Below are 22,458 nucleotides of genomic sequence, written 5' to 3'. Positions count from 1 at the left end.
CGTTATGTTTTTCTGTTGGAGAATAGAGGTAACAGGAGAGAAGGCCCTGCGCATCTCCATTGTGGCCGGAGATAGGTCAGTGAAGAGCTTAATGCTAGCATACGGGGCTGACAAGGTTTTCAGGGTTCTAGCGGCAGAGAGTATTTGTTCTTTGACCTGGTAGAAATGTATGCGGGCCAGAACATCCCTAGGAATGTCATCTGGGAGGCGTGATGGTTTAGCGATTCTATGGGCTCGATCAATGAGCATGTCACGTGCGTTTAGACGTGGAAGTAAGGTTGATATGAGTTGTTGCAAGCACAGGGTTAAATCGTTCAGTTTGATCGACTCAGGTATGCCTCTGAATTTGATATTGTTCCGTCCAGAACGGTCTTCTAAATCAGCTAATTTCATTTTGATGTGGTGGATTTCTTCCTTGTGATGGTCCTGCATGTTCAGCATTTCGTTATGTGCTTTAGAGTAATCTTGCAGATTTTCTTCTGGAGCATCAGTGCTTTCCTCTATGCAATCAATTCTGTCATACATTTGGGAGATAGAGATTTGAAGCTCCCTGTGTAAATCCTGCTGAAGTGTGAGAAGCATCAATTTTAGTGTTGCTTCTGAAACAGTATTATCTGACGCAGGTATGGCAGCCAGGGAGGGGGTAGTGTGGGATCCATGTGTCCCGGCCACAACAGCAGACCATAGCTGTTTTTTGGCATGTGACTCCTTGTTTGGGGAGTGTGCAGGGTAGGTAGCCAGTCTCTTACCTCTGTCAGTGATGAGCCCTCCTGGGGAGTCTGCTGGTGGAGGGAGAGTGTCCATGTTTTCTCTCAGAGAGACAGAGGCTGCATCCTGTGACAAGTCTTCCGCTGTCTGGTGGCTCGGTGAGGACATGGAGACAGTGTGGGGAGAGGTGCAGGCATCAGCACCATCTTGGGGCCTGTGCACGGCGGCGGCCGGCGGAGAGTAGTCCGTCAAACGGCGAGGCTTAGGCGGGTTATACCGCTGCCTCTACATGCCCTGGTATGTCCCTGTTCCTTCCCCGCTCTGGTGGCATGAGCTGGGAGAAGGATCGTCGCTGCGAGTTGCCGTTATCCAGGTCGTGGAGTGGAGCTCGGATTTCAGGCAGCCATCCTGGTCCGCAGCAGGCCACGCCCCCCAGACCCCAAGATTTTTAATGCCCCCAACTTTCTGAGAAGATTCTGAGTAACCCCAATATTTTTAGTGTCACTGACTTTCCAAGAAGATTCTGAGTAACCTCAAGATTCCCAGTGTCTCTAACTTTCTGAGAGATCCTGAAGGACACCAAGATTCCTAGTGTCCTTTAGCGTCTGAGAAGCTTCTGAGTGATCCCAAAATTCCCTGTGTTTCTGACTTTCTGAGAGATCCTGAAGGACCTCAAGATTCTCAGTGTCCCTGACTTTTCAAGAAGATTCCTAGTGTCTCTAAGATTCTTGGTGTCACTGACTTTCCTAGAGACTCAGAAAAGATACCAAGGGACCATAAGTTTCTAAGTGTCCCTGACTTTCCAAGAAGATTCTCAGTGCCCCTAGCTTTCTGTGAAGATTTTAAGTGACCCCCCAAATTCTTAATGCTCCTGAATTTTTGAAAAGCTTTTAAGTTACCCCAATATTCTTAGTGCCCCTGACTTTCCAAGAAGATTATGATTGACCCCAAAATTCTTACTGTCCCTGACTTTCCGAGAAGATTCTGAGTGACTCCAAGATTCCCAGAGTCTTTGACTTTCTGAGAGATCCAGATGGACGCAAAGATTCCTAGTGTCCTTGACTGATAAGATTCTCAGTAATCCCAACATTTCCAGTGTTTCTGACTTAGTGCAGATGCTATGCAGAACACAGCATGAATATTAATGCCGCTCCAGCCAATCATCGTGTGGGTCAGGCTTAAGGGATGCAGGGAGAGGGTATTTCTTCACATAGCATACTTAGTTCTGAATCTTTCCCATTAGTGACTTGCACCAGATAGGGGAGGGGCTGTTGCCTCCCCTGGCACTTGCTGCCATGTGGCCTAAACGGGGCGACCTGAGCTCCTGAATTGAGAGAGAGTGTGCTGCCATGTGACCTCAAGTGGGTGACCTGAGCTCCTGAATTGAGAGAGAGTGTGCTGCCATGTGGCCTCAGGTGGGTGACCTGAGCTCCTGAATTGAGAGAGAGTGTGCTGCCATGTGGCCTCAAGTGGGTGACCTGAGCTCCTGAATTGAGAGAGAGTGTGCTGCCATGTGGCCTCAGGTGGGAGCGACCTGAGCTCCTGAAATGAAAGAGAGTGTGTGGCCATGTGGCCTCAGGTGGGCGACCTGAGCTCCTGAATTGAGAGAGAGTGTGCTACCATGTGGCCTCAGGTGGGTGACCTGAGCTCCTGAATTGAGAGAGAGTGTGCTACCATGTGGCCTCAGGTGGGCAACCTGAGCTCCTGAATTGAGAGAGAGTGTGCTACCATGTGGCCTCAGGTGGGTGACCTGAGCTCCTGAATTGAGAGAGAGTGTGCTGCCATGTGGCCTCAAGTGGGTGACCTGAGCTCCTGAATTGAGAGAGAGTGTGCTGCCATGTGGCCTCAGGTGGGAGCGACCTGAGCTCCTGAAATGAAAGAGAGTGTGCGGCCATGTGGCCTCAGGTGGGCGACCTGAGCTCCTGAATTGAGAGAGAGTGTGCTACCATGTGGCCTCAGGTGGGTGACCTGAGCTCCTGAATTGAGAGAGAGTGTGCTGCCATGTGGCCTCAGGTGGGAGCGACCTGAGCTCCTGAAATGAAAGAGAGTGTGCGGCCATGTGGCCTCAGGTGGGCGACCTGAGCTCCTGAATTGAGAGAGAGTGTGCTACCATGTGGCCTCAGGTGGGTGACCTGAGCTCCTGAATTGAGAGAGAGTGTGCTACCATGTGGCCTCAGGTGGGCAACCTGAGCTCCTGAATTGAGAGAGAGTGTGCTACCATGTGGCCTCAGGTGGGTGACCTGAGCTCCTGAATTGAGAGAGAGTGTGCTACCATGTGGCCTCAGGTAGGCGACCTGAGCTCCTGAATTGAGAGAGAGTGTGCTGCCACGTGGCCTCAAGTGGGCGACCTGAGCTCCTAAATTAAGAGAGAGTGTGATGCCATGTGGTTTCAAGTGGGCGACCTGAGCTCCTGAATTGAGAGAGAGTGTGCTACCATGTGGCCTCAGGTGGGCGACCTGAGCTCCTGAATTGAGAGAGTGTGCTGCCACGTGGCCTCAAGTGGGCGACCTGAGCTCCTAAATTAAGAGAGAGTGTGATGCCATGTGGTTTCAAGTGGGCGACCTGAGCTCCTGAATTGAGAGAGAGTGTGCTGCCACGTGGCCTCAGGTGGGCGACCTGAGCTCCTGAATTGAGAGAGAGTGTGCTGCCACATGGCCTCAAGTGGGCGACCTGAGCTCCTGAATTGAGAGAGAGTGTGATGCCACGTGGCTTCAAGTGGACGACCTGAGCTCCTGTATTGAGAGAGAGTGTGCTGCCATGTGGCCTCAAGTGGGCGACCTGAGCTCCTGAATTGAGAGAGAGTGTGCTGCCATGTGGCCTCAGGTGGGTGACCTGAGCTCCTGAATTGAGAGAGAGTGTGCTGCCATGTGGCCTCAGGTGGGTGACCTGAGCTCCTGAATTGAGAGAGAGTGTACTGCCATGTGGCCTGAGGTGGGAGACCTGAGCTCCTGAATTGAGAGAGAGTGTACTGCCATGTGGCCTGAGGTGGGAGACCTGAGGGCCTGAAGTTATTGAGAGTGGCCCTGGTTCTGGCTGAAAGGGCTGTCTATTGAAGAGCTGGTCTGGTATCACTGGTATAGCATGGACGTGCGGTGAGGTGAGTGGCTGGTGAGGCACTGACTGGTATCCGAGCCAGATGCACACAGGTTACATACACCACGATCATTAGAGCAAGAGCAATAATTCTAGCACTAGACCTCCTCTTTAACTCTAAACATGTAACCTGTAAAAAAAAAAAAAAATGTAAAGCGTCACCTATGCAGATTTATAAGTACTGAAGTTTTGCCTCATTCCACAAGTGTGCGCAATTTTAAAACGTGACATGTTAGGTATCTATTTACTTGGCGCAATATCATCTTTCACTGCATACAAAAAAATCGGGACTAGCGTTAGTGTTTTTTTATTTTTTATTAATGAAACTGTTTTACCCCCCCCCCAAAAAGTGTTTAACAAAATACCGTGTGGCATAAAAAAGTTGCAACGAGCACCATTTTATCCCCTAGGGTGTCTGCTAAAACAATATATATATATAATGTTTGGGGGTTCTGAGCAATTATGATGATGATTTTTACATGTAGGAGAAAAGTGTCAGAATTGGCCTGGGTGGCAAGGGGTTAATTTCCATAAGCAAGTAATATACAAATTATTATTATATATTGTTTTTAAGGTAATGTACTATATTTTTTTTAAATCTGTGCTCAAGCAGGGGGCTTAATGGACAAAGTACGGAAGTTTGAAGTTATAACTTCCAACCAGTAATTTCACAGTAAAGAGATAAATAATAAGTGATTATGTTATAACATATAGCATATAAATATATGATTTGGCTTGAATATAACAGTACCTTTTCAACAGAAACAGTTTCCCCCCCTCTTAACTGTGTGAGAAAAAACGTGGGATTGTGGGTAAATCTTATAAACATAAACACATGTTGTTTCCTTCTAGTTAAGAGGGCTGGAAGGGAGCATTGTCTTCTATGACACTGCAGTGAGAGGCGTGCCTCCACTGCAGCATTTTTATTGGACAGCTTGGGACCAATGGTACTTTACCATTGGTCCAAGGCTCCAAGCTGTCCATTGAGCTCGGTGGCTCTGACAAGAAGTGAGGAGAGGCACTGTGAGCTCATCCTCTAAGTCTGCTGCAAACAGAGTGTGCCGGCTTGTATTTAAACCGGCCGCTCTGTATGAAGCTCCTAACAGGCTGCGCAGGGATCCCCGTATCTCTGGAACCATAGGTCATAGCAGCCCAAAGTGGGGTAGGACTTAGGGTACATACCCCCCAAATTTGGGGTCTCTGTGACCCCAGGTCACCAAGCTCGAAGCTTGATTTTTTTTTTTTTTTTTAAATGTTAATGGCAGGAGAGGCCCTGCACGTCCCTGTGGTATAGAGGGTCGCTTGGAAGTTGGGAGGAGGCTACCAGCTGTCCCTGGGCATTTTGTGATTACAGACTACCTAAAGGATCCGTAGACTTGTGCTTTTAACCCCTTTCAACAAGGGAAAACAGGCTAGTGTCCTGAAGAGCTTGTCCAACTTTTGCTACTGCAAAGGACTTTGCTCAGTTTCTGTTGCTTATGGACTGCCACAATTTGCTGACACTGGCTTGTACCTGAGGAGCTTTTGACCTGCTACTACTACTACTACTAAGGGACTTAGCTAAGTTTCGGGAGTGAGCTAGCTAAGCTCACTCCCAAAACTATTTGTTGCTACTACTGAGGAGAGGTCTGCTTTCATTTCAGCAAGGACTTCATGGGTGCTTAACTAAGAGATCAGTTAGATGTCCTCAGTTGGGAATGGTTTTATTTCTGGAGTATCCTACTAAATCCCCTTAGTATAATGTTTCATTTGTTTTGTTTTTTATTCACTGAAATGTTGATGTTGTGCTGCACTATTATCCTCCAGCCAGGAGGGGGAGATCCAGAGTCAAGTGAGCCCTCAGACCTTAATGCAGACAACTTGGAATCTTGGGAGGTGTTGTCCATACTGACAGCCATGTAAAGGAGCAAATTACTTTTGGTTCCACATATACCAGCATTCCCTTGGGCGCTGGAGGAGGAAAGGGGGACTTAAATAGTATTGCCCAGGAAAAGCCCTGCTCTTTTGGCTGTGCAGCAGTCCAGGTAGACTCATCTGTTGTATCCTTATTTGCTGGGAGGCTAAGCCGGCCAGGTTCAGTACCAGCACCAAGCGGGAGCACAAGACATTCGGCAGTCTAGCCTGCATCATAGCTTCCTTCCACACTGCCCCCAGGGGACCCAATTATCCACCAGGCTTATTGCTATAGACCACTGGAGGCCATTTTCATCAAAGTGGAGCTGAATGGGGCCCTTCATAGAAAACTACTGCAACTTTCCAGGAGTCGGTGAGAGGGCAGCGAGCCCGTAGTTTTTTCAGCTTGCATATATATATAGAGCAGCCGAGAGCAGGACATCCATGCACTAAAAATTGGACAGCGCTTGATTTAAATCAGTGCCTTGCTATTGAGACCACCCTACACCATGCCTAAGCCTGAACTGTGTGAGGATTGAACTGCCACCAGAGTTGACTGCTGCCACAAGTATTATACTAAAAGACGCCAGCATTTACAACAATGCCTGCAGATTCATAAAGGGAGTTTTATCAGGTGGAACACTACTTTTTAAAGGGCCCCAATGATAGCTGACAGAAAAGCCATATTAGAGATTGCTCCTCTCATTTATCATCCTGTATTTCCCCTTAGCTCCATCAATTTACATATGGTGTGTGCCTATTCAATAAACTTAGGCCTAGCATATGAGGCTGGTCACAGCAGGGAAGTGCAAGGCGGTGGTCACAGCAGGTTGGCACTTTGGGTGGACTGCAGGAGAAGACAGGAAGCATAGTTATGAGTAGTAGCTAAGGTCAAGAGCTGGTGGTAAGCAGACAGAAGATCAGAGACGTGGTCAGATAAGCCGGGGCCATACACAGAGCAGGACACAAGAGCAGATCCATGAACAAGCCAAGGTCAGAACCAGGAGAAAGACAAGAGGAATCCAAGAGCAAGCTGGGTCAGTAACGGGTAGTCTAGAAGTTTCAGATGCACAGGATAACAGGAGGCAGGAAGCTGAAGACCAGTCAGTGATGTCCACATGCAACATTCACTCTTTTAAAGGCCAGAGGGCACCAAAATCGAGTGCATTCTGTGGTGGCGACAGCTCTCACACGTGTGCGCCATGGTGCACGTGCTTGCACCCGTTCTCTTCAAAAACATCTGCAGTTTCCTGTGCATGCATTTCTGGCACACGGGAGCAGCCATGTTGGATATTGCCCATTATGCCAGGTCTCTGGGCAACTCTCCTCCAGCTTGCTTCCTGAAACTTTAGGTGGGGTTGTTACTGTTTATGCAGATCTGGAGGCTGAATTTCAAACCTTTCCCTGCATTTTTGACTGCAAATACCTGGTATGTCAGTTAATATCTGTACCATGTCCAGATCACCTTATGTTTGCCTGGTTATCAATTAATTCAATATACAATATATGTAATTACTTTCACTATACAATTTGAGTTATGCCGCGTACATACGAGCGAATTGTCTGGCGTACTTAGTCCGCCGAAATGCATTTCAGCGGACAATTCGATCGTGTGTGGGCTTCAGCGGACTTTTCCAGCATAAAGTCCGGTGGTCTTAGAAAGTAGTTTTGCAGTCCAATCTTTCCGCCAGACTTGGGTTTCAGCGGACAATACGTTCGTGAGTATGCTAGTCCGGCGGACTAAGAATGACGCATGCTCAGAAGCAAGTACGAAAAAGGAAGCTATTGGCTACTGGCTATTCAACTTCCTTTTCTAGTCCCATCGTACGCGCTGTACGTCATCGCGCTAGCAAACGCCGGACTTTCTGTGTGTCTGTGTGTGGCCAAGTCCGTTCGGTAGAAAGTCCGCTGGACTATCCGCCGGATTGTTTGCCGGACTAAGTACGCCGGACAATTCGCTCGGGTGTACGCGACATTAGTGGAAGAATCGGCAATGTCTGTACTGGGTGGGAGGTCACTAGAGCCAGATGAGAGGCAAACTCTTCCAACAAGGACATCTGTTCTGATGACATTTTTCTAAGAGAATGCCCCTCACTTTGTAGAGATTTCCTTTCACTTTCTGTTGCATCTTCAGGACAAGAAGTGAAGGGAACAGATGTTTTAACCCTTCCCTATTCTATAGCTAAATATGTAATTTAATGAGGTGTTCTCAATGTGTCATCATCCTGAACTTCTACCTTTGTTTCTTATTCAGTTGTGAAAAGATTTCGGAAGGAGGATGAGTTATCCAAGACGAAGAAATCATTCCCTGCAACACAGCACGTGAACCGAGGGGCTTGTGTAGAAATGTTCACTTTGAGACCATTTTGTTTGAAAACTATGCTAAATGATGAAAAGATGAAGGAGATAAGTCAACAATGTGAGGCCATATGGTCAGGAAGAGACTGCCGTTATCCTGTCTTGAAACTCATATTACCAGTCAGAATGCCTTCTGCTCAGAAAACCGTGAAAAAGCTTGTCACAAAGTACAAAATTGTACAGTACAAAATCAGCCAGTCGGTCTGGGAGGCCATCAAAGGAACAGTGAACAGTTCCATGTATACTGGAGTACAGGTCAAAGCTGACTTGGCTGCAGGGAAGGTCTACCTGGTTGGGAAATCCAGGAAAGTAACTGAGATGAACCCAACTTTTAGAAACCTGTTAAAAAAAAATACAAGAGCAATTCAAAAAAAGAATCAATGTTTGACTGTGGTGGTACCCATGTCCCCGGCCCACTATCAGGTTATGTATAGGAGTGGCCTAGAGAAGAAGATGGTGGAGAAGGTCCCGGACCTGAAGATTGATTATAATGCAGAAGCAAAGGAGATTCAGATATCAGGGCTGAGATCTGAGGTTCTCATTGCCAAATGTAAGATAGACAACATACAGCAACAAATGAAAACGAGATCCCTCCGGCTGAATCACAACCTTGTCCAGTTCCTGATGTCGTTCGATGGAAAGCTGAGCAGTCGCCTCTTTGTACCCCACAGCATTAATGCCCTGCTGCAAATTGATGACAATGCTGTTAAACTGATTGCTTACTCAGAGGAAGCCTTGAAAAAAGCTGAAGAGCAAATTAAAGAAGAATTAATGTGTAGACGTATCATTGTTGAAGAGAAGGGACTCCTTGAAAGTCCTGAATGGAAAAGTTTATTCTCACAGTTGAATTCAGAGAAAAGCAGAGTTCAAACACTGGAATTTCCTTCTATGGGCGTGAATGTTGTGGTCATCACTGGCCTAACATCAAATGTACAAAAGTGCCACCAAAAAGTTAGTGAATTTCTAAGGAATAACACCAGGATACGAATAGATGATACAGTGGGGTCAAGGATAATGATGAAATTCCTTCAGGACAGAAGTATGGACATTCGGCAGAAGATACATAAAAAAGTAGATTTGATGGAGAACGGGGACAGGATGTGCTTGTCAGGCCCAAGGGTTCATGTTGAAGAGGCAGCATTGCTCATCAAGAGCTTTCTTTCCTCACTTCATTGTGATACCCTGTGCATTGATAAACCAGGAGCCAAAAAATTTTGTATGACCAATGAAAAGGTTCTAGAGGCAGTTACAAAGCAAAAATTTAACTGTACAATACATTTAGAGGAGACTTGTAGAAAAGACTCTGTACTGGGTGACCCCAGTTTCCAAGTCAAGCTTCCAAAAGGGTTGACCATCGCTATATACAAAGATGACCTGTGCCATCACAAAGTAGACGTCATTGTCAATGCAGCCAATGAAAAACTACAACTCAATGGTGGCTTGGCAAAAGCTCTTCTGATTGCAGCTGGATGTAAACTTCAAGAGGACTGTGATAAGATCATCAAGACGAATGGTAGCCTGTCCCCTGGAGACTCAGTAATCACTGATGCTGGTAACTTGCCGTGCAAACAGGTCATCCATACGGTTGGTCCCCGGTGGTCCGCGAGCTCACATTCAGGTTGTGAGATTCTTTTGCAGAAGGCGATCACCACTAGCTTGCAACTGGCATCGAAGAACAACCATTGTTCAATAGCAATCCCAGCAGTCAGCTCTGGCATTTTTGCTTTCCCACTAAAGTCATGCATTGAGAATATAATGGAAGCTGTACAGGTCTATGTGGAGAGCCAACAGACCACTCTGCAGAGAATACATCTGGTGGACATGAGTGAGAAAACCGTGAAAGCATTCTGTGAAGTTACTAAAGCCAAATTTGGTAACCAACCTAATGCTGTTCCATCTAAAGCACCAGAGATCCAACATGACATTAAAGTAAAGGATGATGAGAAGCCCCAGGTGCAAGTGATAGCAGGCAATGAGAATGCAGTGATCACCAAGGAAGGGATTGTCATCAAACTGCTTCAGAAGAAAATTGAAGACTGTACGGTATTAAATGACATCAGCATTATCTAATGTTTTTTTATTTTTAAAAGTGTTCTGCCTCAAACGTCTATTTATGCAAAAGACAGACCATCTGAGCCCCAGTCTGTATGGACAGTATGGGAACTTTTTGACTTGGCAAGATCCATAGGTTTTAAGTCATCGAGAAGAACTAGAAGTAGAATTCAATGTAATGTATTCCGGCTTACATGGGATGTTTTTCTGGCCTTCCTTTCCTTTTTACATTCCTGTCCTAAATCTTCTTTTCTCTACATCAAAGAAACTTTGCCTACATGGTGAGGAAGGCAGCATCTAACTAAGGGCTGAGCTATCTAACACTTCAAAGTTCTTAGCCCTTGTACACACGGTCGGAGATTCCGACAACCAAATCCGTCGGATTTTGTCCAACGGATTGTGTCCGAAACTATTGCATACACACGGTCGGACCAAGTTGTCGGAAAATCTGATCGTTCGGAATGTGATGACGTTATTTCGTTACGACGGGACTACGTTCACACTAGTAGCCAATAGCTTTGGTGTAGGAATTTGATCTGAGCATGCTTTGCACTTTGTCTGATCGAAATTCTCTACACATGATCGGAGTATGTCCGATCGGACCAGTTTGTCGGAAAATATTTCCAACAAGTTGGAAAATTGGGTCCGACGGAAACAACCCGATGCATACCACACACAGTCGGATTATCCGACAAAACGGTCCGATAAGACACATTCCGTCGGAATCTCCGACTGTGTGTACAAGGGCTTACTATGCCACAGTGGGATTGGCAGGAAGAGGTGGCGGACACTAAATGGTTGGTTAGATGGATGACTCTGGCAGCAACATTCATGATGGACTGAAAGGGGATTACCTGTCTTAAGATACGCCAACTAGGGAGTTACAATAGTCAAGATTAGAGATAGCAGGGCAGTAAATCAGTACCTTGGTTGTGTCATTGGTTATAAAGGGGGGGGGGGGGTTATTTTGGAGATGATACAGCATTGAAGGCAGCAAGAGTTGGCTGTAGGGCAAAAAGAAGGTAATGTTTGGGACTACATCTAGCACCATGGTATTAGGGGATAGATTGATGGTTGTGCTGTTGTGTTTGATAGAAAAGTCGGAGGGGGGAACACGGGGGAGAAATATTATGAGTTCAGTTTTGGAAAGACTGAGTTTGAGGTAATGACATCTTATCTATACTGATATGTCAGTTAGTAAATTATTGATGTGTGAGGGGATTGAAGTGGTAAGGTTAGGGGTAGAGAGATAGTTTTGGGTGTTGTCAGCATTGAGATGGAATTGGAAGCTGTGGGAGACTATCAAATGACCCAGGGAGTAGGTATAAATAGAGAGTCAGAGGGGTTTAAGGATAGAGCCTTGGGGAACCCCTACAGTAAGAGAAGGAAGAGAGAAAGAGGTAGGGTTGTAAGTGACACTAAAAGTGCTCTAAGTTAGGTAGAAGGAACCCAGCAAAGAGCAGAGACTTGGAGGCCAACATTGCATAATTTTTTTAAAGAAAGAGCAGGTGGTCAACTGTATCAAAGGCAGCAAAAAAAAAAATTGTAGTATAAGTATGGAGTAGTACCCATTGGTTTTAACAGTTAGTAGGTATTTTAGGAAGGCAGGTTCTGTCATGTGTTGTAGGCTAAATCCAGAATGAAATGGATTGAGAGGGTTGCTATCAATGAGGTGGCAGCTCCGATGGTTAGACACACCTGCAAAGTGAAGGAATTCCGTCACATTTTCCTTGCCTGAAGCCCATTTCAGAATATATGAATGTCCGCACCAGTAGCCTTTTAATGTTTTAAAAAGATCAGTTCACTCAGCTTTGGGCATACATATCCAGCCATCTCCCTCACTCTCCTTAATGTGAGTACCCTTGCAGGGGGTTCTTGTCCAGAGTCACTTACAGCCCAACCCCTAAGGGCCCTCTGCTTTCCAGCCTGCAGGCTTACATCAAGGGTAGCCTGTTCCCATCAGCCTTCTTTTTCCAAAGACTTCACCCACACCAGCTTATAAAGGGGTACATATGCCTCCCATCCACTACACCCAGGGAATGGGCCTCAATAAAAGGGTGTGCTAACCCTTGCTTACAAGTTGAGATGTAGCCAGGGTGTTGGCATTAACAAAACGTTGAAGTCACACAGAATAGTGATAGCATTCAAGAGCAGAGAAAGTGGGGTAGCCAGGCAGAAAAATCATCAAACAAGGGTGACACTGGTCCCAGAGGCCGATAAATCACAGCAATCCACAGAGGAACTGGGGGAAAAAAGACACATGTGGGGAGCTTTAAAGAGGAGAGGGACAGAAAAAGAGGTGAGGGGAGAACCTGAAAAGTCAACCTCCATTTCATCCACTGGGTAAGCAAGTTCAGAGGAGGCTGCCATGGTAAAGGCCACATAAAAAGCACCCAGAAATAAACATGGTCTGTAATTACAAGCTAAATTGGTTTCTACGTCTGAATCTTCTTGGTGAGTTGATATTTCCCTTGAATCTTCCACTCCTTTATTTTGTGCTTAATATTTTTATTGCTATTTTTGAGGATAACAAAAGAACATAGTAGATGTCAAAAGTTGAGTCAGCAAGTTGCCATACTGTCCATATAGACTGGGTCTCGGGAGGTATGGAGGGAACCTGAATACATGCCCCATCGGAGAGAATACCCATGACTTTCCATTTCAGAAAACTGACTGGAGGTCAGTGTAAATCACCCCCAAAGTGAGGGAAAATCCACCTTTGAGATCCCTAATGGGTATGTGTGCCCTTTACTCAGTGATAATTTTAGAATTTTGAATTTATTCTCACTTGCTGATGCCAGCTCTCCTTATACTTACCTGAGCTTGATCTCGATCCAGCGTGTAGGGTAGGTGGCTGCGGTTGGTCATCACGTCCTCCATGTTTCCTTCCTCATTGGGTGCCAAGCAAGGGTCACATGAGAGGCCTACACCGGGGTGGGTTCTTCTGGGCTATACTAGGCACTAGATCACTGCCATTCACATTGAGTACCTTTATTCGAGCCACGCAGATGACCTACCATAAATTAACTGTAGTAAACTCTCTTGATATCATATATACCAACACAGTTACTTGTGCATTTAAGAAGGACACACAAAACCAATGTCCTCTCCACCTGTCCAGCTTATCACTGCTACCTCACTCCCAATAATGTATGGGGTCCTGCCATGCAGTTGACTTGACTCTTTCTCTTCCAAGCCTGTGTACAGGTTGAGGGCCCCCCCAGTGGTGCAGATCTGCTCCTGTTGCTATAGGAGATGGATCACAGGTGAAGGAGTGCCGAGAACATCTCCCTCGCTGCAAGAAGCTATCTCACCTGCCACACAACAGGCTGCTTGTTAAACCTTTGTTTCCCTTGGTAACCACTGTATCTTCACACTGTATTAACTCAGTGTATTGATGTCTTCATACCTCAGTGTGTTTAGTGGCCCGACTGCAGACTATGCCAGTTACTTGCATCGCACCACTTATGTAACTTCAGACCAGACAAAAAGTTTCAAAAAGCTTTACTGACAAATTAGTTAACATGATGACAATGAAAATCGACAGTCCAAGATAAAGTGCAAACATTCCCTAACATCCCTAGTTCCTTACTACAGGCTTGTAACTGCGCCAGCATACCCGTTCAAGCAAAAGTGCAATATTGGTTGAGTCCAGAGGTACCCAAGCAAAAACCTGGGAGTGTAGTTAACCCCTAACTTCCTGCTGGGGCAGCATTAACCATTAACTGTCTACAGGTGTTGTGCCCGAGAGCAGTGGCTCTCTCTGCTATTCCCCTCCTTACAGGGCCGATTGATAGCAGTGGGAGTCGTTTGTCCTGCTGCTGTCAATCAAACCTTTCTGAGATGTCTTCAGGAAGCACCCTGCCCGCCTCCCACCAGCCATGATCAACCTACGTTGGATAGAGGGGGGAGCCAGGGAAGGCAAATCATAAACAATATTAAAGTTTCAAAATATGGAATGACCTACCATAGAATGTTGTATTCAAAACGTATAAAGGTAATAGACCTGACTGTCTCGAAGGATCAAAGGCTAGCCATAGTTGTGAAGGTGTTGGAGGAGGGGGTTGCGTTACCTTCTTCTGGGCAACAGAGAATGTTAGAGGTTGAACCAGATGGATGCAAGTCTTTCGTGACCTCACTAACCATATAACTACATCTATATTTCTGCCAAGCTTCAGATATACTGCATGTAATTGTTATCTGTTATGTAGAAGGTTGCTTTTCACATTTTATTTGATAACTCATGTGATTGGTTCCCATGGCAGACGGACGTCATTGTTAACAGTGTGCCATCATCGCTGAATATGAACGTTTATTTAATATCCAAAGCCTTGCTGTCTCGGGCTGGACCCAATTTACAGCAGCTTCTGAGAAATGTCAGTTCTGGTGCCCAAGTATATCCAGGGTCCATCTTTAACACCAGCGGTTGCAACCTTAACTGTCAAGAGGTGCTTCATGTAGTGGCTCCTGCCTGGGACAAAAGACAAGAAGCTTCAGAAAAGGTAACTGCAGGTCTACATTGTGTAGTACAGATAACAAAAATACCATTGTGAAAAAATGAACTATGATATGACAGCATCTTAGTGTATTTTGGGTTCTTTATGACATGAAGAAGACAAAGATTGATTGTGTTCCCCATGATAGTCTTCATTGTTCAAATAAAAGGTCTTCTCTGTTTCAGATACTTGGGGGAATCATTAAAAACTGCTTGACAATGACAGAGCAGAACCAAAGGAAGTCAATATCGCTCCCAGCTATCGGAACCGGGGGTCTCGGCTTTCCAAAGGCTTTGGTGGCCTCTGTGATGTTTGATGAAATCTTCCAGTTTAGCTCCAGCAAAACCAGGCAGAACCTTCAGGAAGTTCACCTGGTCCTTCACCCTAGTGATGGTGACACAATCAAGGTAATATCAAAGAAGGTGATTTTTGTTACTAGTATGGCGTGAATCTGGATGTTTCATGATCCCACATGACTATCTCAGTGTATATGCTTCCGCTATCTACGGTAGCTGGCAGGGCCGGGACAAGGGGTGGGCAGGAGGGGCGGCTGCCCCTCGCGCCAATGGTTTATTGCAGGGGTAGGGGGCACCCTGACCCTAACCCTAAGGGAAAGTAGGGCGTAGTTTGGCATCTTTGCCCTGGGCGCTGGATGACCTTGTCCCGGCACTGGTAGCTGGCACAGAGTTGTCCTAATGAAACACAGAATATAGAAACATAGAATGTGAAGGAAGGAAAATTCCAAGGGGGTCTAATAAATTCCTTTAAAAGTAAAGACCTAAGTAAAGAAGTATGTGCAAGTCAACTTACTTTTGACTGACTTGCTGCTTCTGTTGGAGATCAGTCAACTGTAAGTAAATTTAAACATGTGTAGACTTCTCTCGTAGAAGGTTATGAGACATTACCCTCCCCAAACATTTAACATTAACAATGAGTATATAATGTAGATGTACACCAGTATAGAAATATTACAATCTTTACATAAGAAGAGATTAATAACAGTACATACAGCCAAAGTACAAATAATGTACAATTATCAGCAAAGCTCGATAGGAGTCCTAGTGAAACTGTGCATATATAGCCTGATATATATAGTTATTCACAGGTAGCGCTGGCTCCTGATGAGCAGGTGCTATTATTTTTTAAAAATTAAGTTGCCTGAAGCCACAGTTGGGCTTCAGGCTAATTATTCTAAAGTTCTGGTTTCTGTACCAGTTCAGCTGGGTTGCACTGGTTTCTCTCTGACCATAGGTGTCGCTGTCTCCGCTGGTAGGTGTAGAAGCGCAGTTCGGCTGGAAGTATTGAATGCCACCTATTGCTCAGAAATAGCCTAGTGGGAGTGTCTATCCCACTGTGCATTCTGGGAGGTGGTATTTAAGGTACCAACACCATTTTTTTGGGTGTTCTGGTTCTTTGGGTTTGGCCTGTTTGGCTTTTCCCTAAGCTGTGCTTGGGACCCGCTGCCCCAGCCTCAGAGCCCTCCTGGCGTGAGGCTGCGCAACTGAGGGGATAGGCCCGATGTAATCTTTGGACCCTATTGATCTGGGGATGATCCGGTGCTGTCTCGCCTGTAAGGGAGACCCAGAAACTGACGTCCTTTTTTTCTCACAAATAGAGCTTTCTTTTGGTGGTATTTGATCACCCCTGCGGTTTTTCTTTTTTGCGCTATAAACATAAAAAGAGCGACAATTTTGAAAAAAACGCATAATTTTTTACTTTTTGCTATAATAAATATCCCCCAAAAATATATTAAAAAAACATTTTTTTTTTCCTCAGTTTAGGCCTCTACGTATTCTTCTACATATTTTTGGTAAAAAATCTCAATAAGTGATTATTGATTGGTTGGCGTAAAAGTTATAGCGTTTACAAAATAGGGGATAGTTTTGTGGAATTTTTATTAATAATTTTTTTTTACTAGTAATGGCAGCGACCAGCGATTTTTTATTGTGACTGCAACATTATGGCGGACACATCGGACATTTTTGACACATTTTTGGGACCATTGTCATTTATACAGCAATCACTGCTATACAAATGCACTGATTCCTGTGTAAATTACACTGGCAGTGAAGGGGTTAACCAGGAGGTGACAGTGTAGGGGTTAAGTGTGTCCTAGGGGCATGTTTCTAACTGTGGGGGGCGTGGCTGTGTTTTACTGATCACTGATCTCTACTCCAATCACAGGGAGCAGAGATCATTGTCACTTGTTGCTAGGCAGAACGTTTCGGTTCGTTGTCATTCGTAAAATACATCATTTTGTTCTGTTATATTCCTTATGTTACGTTAATACGTTTTCGGATAATTTGTTATTATTCGTAGAGTGTCAAATTCATTCATTCGTATTCGTTAAAATTCACTATTTATGTATGTATAGACATTCGTGATAATGATTCGTAGTTTGGAAAGTCGTTTGTTTATTGAATCTTTTAACACACACAATGACAACGTCTCTTCTCCTCGGCTCAAATACAATACAACACCCTTCTCACTCAGTTCTCAAGAATGTACTTTGCCAGTAATCCATCCTCTGGCACAAAATTAATCAGCTGATTGGACTATAAGATTTACTTTGAGCTGACCTTTTGTTTCATTAGATCTTTAAAGGATTTACCGAATTCATTTGAATTCATTCGTTATATTTCTTTCGTGTTCGTTGTTATTCGTTATTTTTTTATTCGGATATTCGGATGCATCCGAATGTCCAAAAGATGCAAAACGTTACGAAACGAATTGCACAAGCCTAATGCCGATGTAAACAGCATCTCCCCGTTCTGCCTAGTAACAAGTGACAATGATCTCTGCTCCCTGTGATTGGAGTAGAGATCAGTGATCAGTAAAACACAGCCACGCCCCCCACAGTTATAAACATGCCCCTAGGACACACTTAACGCCTACACTGCCCTCCCCGTGAGACGATCGCGGGTATCCCCATGGCGATCGAGTCCACGGGACACGCGGTCGGACTCACGGGGGTCCCGACCGGCACATGCACGTGCTGCCAGCGGCGCGCACGCGATGGCATGACAGCAATTTTAAATGGATGTACCTGTACCCCAATTTGCCTGTCTGTTCCATTTTGCCGACATACATCGTGGTAAGCGGTTAAACTATTAGAACATAGGAATGCTTGCAAAATAGCCCCTTCTGGCCTGGATTTAGCAGCCTGAACAGGACAGATGGCTGAGACCTTCACTTTCTCTCTCCACGTCCTTGTTCTGGGCTGTCTAACCCAGACACACACAGACAGGAAGTAATAAGCATACACAATCTCTTGTAAGATTAAGCAGCAGAGCCACTTACATACAGTAGATGACAGCAAGATCCCTACACATGCTTGGGATAAGCATGGGTCTATACTTATACTGAGCATGGTTATGAAGGTGTCCGGTTGAGATGTAGCAGGCAACTGTGGCCAGCGGGGAGCCAGCAGGAGGCTAAGGTCATTGGGAAGCCCAGAAGAAGAGCTTGAGGAACAACATGCTGAATGTTGGTAGCTCCTCAAATCTGAGAAAGTGGGCCAGGGGACGGGCAGACCAACATCAATCAAAGATCTACAGGGATCTATGTGGAACAGGTCATTCTTTAAACCATGGTGGATTTAGATAAACATGACTGAGTTTCCTTTGTAATAAAAAAAAAAAAGGAGTGCCAGACCAAAATCAGATAAACAAAAGATTTTAATTGTTTATGAAAAAAGTCATATAAAAGAAAAGAAAAAAAAACGAATGCCTCAGGTGTATATTAGAACTGGCTTTGAACTCTCCTCATGGAGGAGCAACCTGACAGCAGCAATGGAGGCTACCTGTGTGGTTTAAATACTTTAGAAAAATCCATCCTGCACCTGTACCTTTGATGCCTTGTAGTAGGGTGCCGCTCAGCCAACGGTGTTGTCATTAAAAAGTTGATGACCCATGCAAGGTCCAGTTTATGTGTAGGAAAAACATAACACCTTAGTGGTATCACCATACAAAGAGACTACGCAGCCATGTAGATGCCATAATATAATCGTCAACATAGTATGAAAGAAGGAAAAATCGGAGTAATGTGAACACTGTTTTTGAATTGGTGGTGAGTATGTGTGATCAACATGTAGGCAGGTGCAGGGTTAATGGTTTTTGTTCTATGCTGACTCATATTCTTCAGTTATCTGAGGCAAGTCTGCAGTCTGTCCTGCGAAGTTGTTACAATGTAGATGTATGGTGGATCTGCGGAGTTGATTTTCCCACCAAAAAGGGGCTCTCCAGTGCCCCACAAGGTTCTGCTGAAAACCACTGCCAAGATGTAGGCCGTTACTCTGCCGGTCTGTGCCACCATCTGGGGTGAGAACATGGGGTTCCCTGTGGGCCTGGGAACCTGAAGACTCTTTTGGACATTACAAGCTCGTATGATCTCCTTAAAAAAGAGATCTTGACAGCTGGTAAGCCTCCTCTAATTTGGTGGTGGATAATCTCTTTCTACTCTGGGTGCACCTGCTACGTGTGTAAAGGGTGGTTTTTGAGAGTCACCGAAAATGGACTAAGATTCAGCATCCTATCCATCTTTCCTTTTCTTTGGACTGCTTATATGCCTGGAAATCATTACTTTGGCACTATTTTTGCATGCTTTTGGGATTTTTTTGCAAATTAGAAAAATTATGTCACTTTATAATTTTGTTTTATAAGTTTTAGCGCAGCTATATTTTTTGATTGTTGTATATTGTGTGTGTCTCGCATTGGGTTGCAGCAAGAACTTACTACTGTCAGTATTAACACTAATATCAAGTTTTTGTTTTATTTACACTTGATTTTTTCATATATATTTGTCTAGCACTTTGTTTAGACCAGCGCTGTTTTTCGAAGGTTTTATATCCTGTAGGTAGCATATAGACTTGAGGTTCCCATCCTGGGTGGTAATGTTCCCAAAACCGGGTGGAGTTAACTAGAAATGGTAGAACGTTTATAGTTTAGTGGCTGCTTGCTCTTAACTGAATAGCCACCTTAATGTGTAACAAGACATCAGAAAGAAAGGGGGTTAATGACCCTACATACACACACACAAACCTTCTCTGCTCTAACCAAAACTGAAAAAAAATTGCCTTTGTTTAAACTTAACATTTTTAAAGTTATGTCCAAATGATAATCTTCAAGTACCTGGAACGATTGCATAGTACCCATTTACCTCATAGTTATCATTATTTTCTTACACATTCATATCGTTAGGGAAAAATTCACATTTTCTTGAGTTATTTATGTACAGGCATTCTCAAGCCAACTGGCAAAGTATTCTGAAGCTACTACCAACGAGACCACCAACCAAAAACCAGCTGGGACAGAATCAAGTAATTTTATGTACCATGAAATTATATGAAAATTATTTTGTTTATTTGGCCACATAAGCACAAATTTATGTTTTTACAATATGGTGTTTTGACTTAAAATATATCTAAATCCCAAAACAAAAATGTAACATACTGCATACCTCTCCTTGGGATCCAGTGTTGAGTCACTGTACTGCCCCTCCGTCACCAGTTTGCCTGATGGGTCAAGTATCTCTAGTATACCTTAGTGTCTCCAGTGTGCCTGAAGGTTTGAGTATCTCTAGTGTAACTTTGTGTCTCCAGTGTGCCTGAGGGTTTGTGAGTCTATAGTGTAACTTTGTGTCTCCAGTGTGCCTGAGGGTTTGAGTATCTCTAGTGTACCTTAGTGTCTCCAGTGTGCCTGAGGGTTTGAGTATCTCTAGTGTAACTTTGTGTCTCCAATGTGCCTGAGGGTTTGAGTATCTCTAATGTACCTTAGTGTCTCCAGTGTGCCTGAGGGTTTAAGTATCTCTAGTGTGACTTTGTGTCTCCAGTGTGCCTGAGGGTTTGAGTATCTCTAGTGTACCTTAGTGTCTCCAGTGTGCCTGAGGGTTTGAGTATCTCTAGTGTACCTTAGTATCTCCAGTGTGCCTGAGGGTTTGAGAGTCTCTAGTGTACTTTAATGTCTCCAGTGTGCCTGAGGGTTTGAGTATCTCTAGTGTACCTTAGTGTCTCCAGTGTGCCTGAGGGTTTGAGCATCTCTAGTGTGACTTTGTGTCTCCAGTGTGCCTGAGGGTTTGAGTATCTCTAGTGTACCTTAGTGTCTCCAGTGTGCCTGAGGGTTTGAGACTCTCTAGTGTAACTTTGTGTCTCCAGTGTGCCTGAGGGTTTGAGAGTCTATAGTGTACTTTAATGTCCCCAGTGTGCCTGAGGGTTTGAGACTCTGTAGTGTACCTTAGTGTCTCCAGTGTGCCCGAGGGTTTGAGTATCTCTAGTGTACCTTAGTGTCTCTAGTGTGCCTGAGGGTTTGAGTATCTCTAGTGTAACTTTGTGTCTCCAGTGTGCCTGAGGGTTTGAGTATCTCTAGTGTAACTTTGTGTCTCCAGTGTGCCTGAGGGTTTGTGAGTCTATAGTGTAACTTTGTGTCTCCAGTGTGCCTGAGGGTTTGAGTATCTCTAGTGTACCTTAGTGTCTCCAGTGTGCCTGAGGGTTTGAGTATCTCTAGTGTAACTTTGTGTCTCCAATGTGCCTGAGGGTTTGAGTATCTCTAATGTACCTTAGTGTCTCCAGTGTGCCTGAGGGTTTGAGTATCTCTAGTGTGACTTTGTGTCTCCAGTGTGCCTGAGGGTTTGAGTATCTCTAGTGTACCTTAGTGTCTCCAGTGTGCCTGAGGGTTTGAGTATCTCTAGTGTACCTTAGTATCTCCAGTGTGCCTGAGGGTTTGAGAGTCTCTAGTGTATTTTAATGTCTCCAGTGTGCCTGAGGGTTTGAGTATCTCTAGTGTACCTTAGTGTCTCCAGTGTGCCTGAGGGTTTGAGCATCTCTAGTGTGACTTTGTGTCTCTGGTGTGCCTGAGGGTTTGAGTATCTCTAGTGTACCTTAGTGTCTCCAGTGTGCCTGAGAGTTTGAGACTCTCTAGTGTAACTTTGTGTCTCCAGTGTGCCTGAGGGTTTGAGAGTCTATAGTGTACCTTAGTATCTCCAGTGTGCCTGAGGGTTTGAGAGTCTCTAGTGTACTTTAATGTCCCCAGTGTGCCTGAGGGTTTGAGACTCTGTAGTGTACCTTAGTGTCTCCAGTGTGCCTGAGGGTTTGAGTATCTCTAGTGTACCTTAGTGTCTCTAGTGTGCCTGAGGGTTTGAGTATCTCTAGTGTACCTTAGTGTCTCCAGTGTGCCTGAGGGTTTGAGACTCTCTAGTGTAACTTTGTGTCTCCAGTGTGCCTGAGGGTTTGAGAGTCTATAGTGTACCTTAGTGTCTCCAGTGTGCCTGAGGGTTTGAGTATCTCTAGTGTACCTTAGTATCTCCAGTGTGCCTGAGGGTTTGAGAGTCTCTAGTGTACTTTAATGTCTCCAGTGTGCCTGAGGGTTTGAGTATCTCTAGTGTACCTTAGTGTCTCCAGTGTGCCTGAGGGTTTGAGTATCTCTAGTGTAACTTTGTGTCTCCAGTGTGCCTGAGGGTTTGAGAGTCTATAGTGTACCTTAGTGTCTCCAGTGTGCCTGAGGGTTTGGGTATCTCTAGTGTACCTTAGTGTCTCTAGTGTGCCTGAGGGTTTGAGTATCTCTAGTGTAACTTTGTGTCTCCAGTGTGCCTGAGGGTTTGAGTATCTCTAGTGTACCTTAGTGTCTCCAGTGTGCCTGAGGGTTTGAGACTCTCTAGTGTAACTTTGTGTCTCCAGTGTGCCTGAGGGTTTGAGAGTCTATAGTGTACCTTAGTGTCTCCAGTGTGCCTGAGGGTTTGAGTATCTCTAGTTTACCTTAGTATCTCCAGTGTGCTTGAGGGTTTGAGAGTCTCTAGTGTACTTTAATGTCTCCAGTGTGCCTGAGGGTTTGAGTATCTCTAGTGTACCTTAGTGTCTCCAGTGTGC

General features: G+C 44.9%; 1 protein-coding gene across 1 annotated transcript in view; it reads left to right on the top strand.

The window, feature by feature from the left end:
* Window positions 1–22,458, top strand: part of LOC143962034 (protein mono-ADP-ribosyltransferase PARP14-like) — a 109,683-nt gene that overhangs the window by 12,728 nt on the left and 74,497 nt on the right. The window contains exons 2-5 of the mRNA XM_077471376.1: window positions 7,949–10,095; window positions 14,370–14,606; window positions 14,786–15,007; window positions 19,836–19,917. Of these exons, the coding sequence (XP_077327502.1) occupies window positions 7,949–10,095; window positions 14,370–14,606; window positions 14,786–15,007; window positions 19,836–19,917 (2,688 nt within the window). The remainder of the gene's footprint in view (window positions 1–7,948; window positions 10,096–14,369; window positions 14,607–14,785; window positions 15,008–19,835; window positions 19,918–22,458) is intronic.

The sequence above is a fragment of the Lithobates pipiens genome, unplaced genomic scaffold (assembly GCF_037356315.1).
Source record: "Lithobates pipiens isolate NorthernLeopardFrog02 unplaced genomic scaffold, aLitPip1_a1.2 Scaffold_8, whole genome shotgun sequence".
Taxonomy (NCBI): Eukaryota; Metazoa; Chordata; class Amphibia; order Anura; family Ranidae; genus Lithobates; species Lithobates pipiens.
Note: the sequence above shows the minus strand (reverse complement) of the source record. Positions and strands in the feature narration are given on the sequence as shown.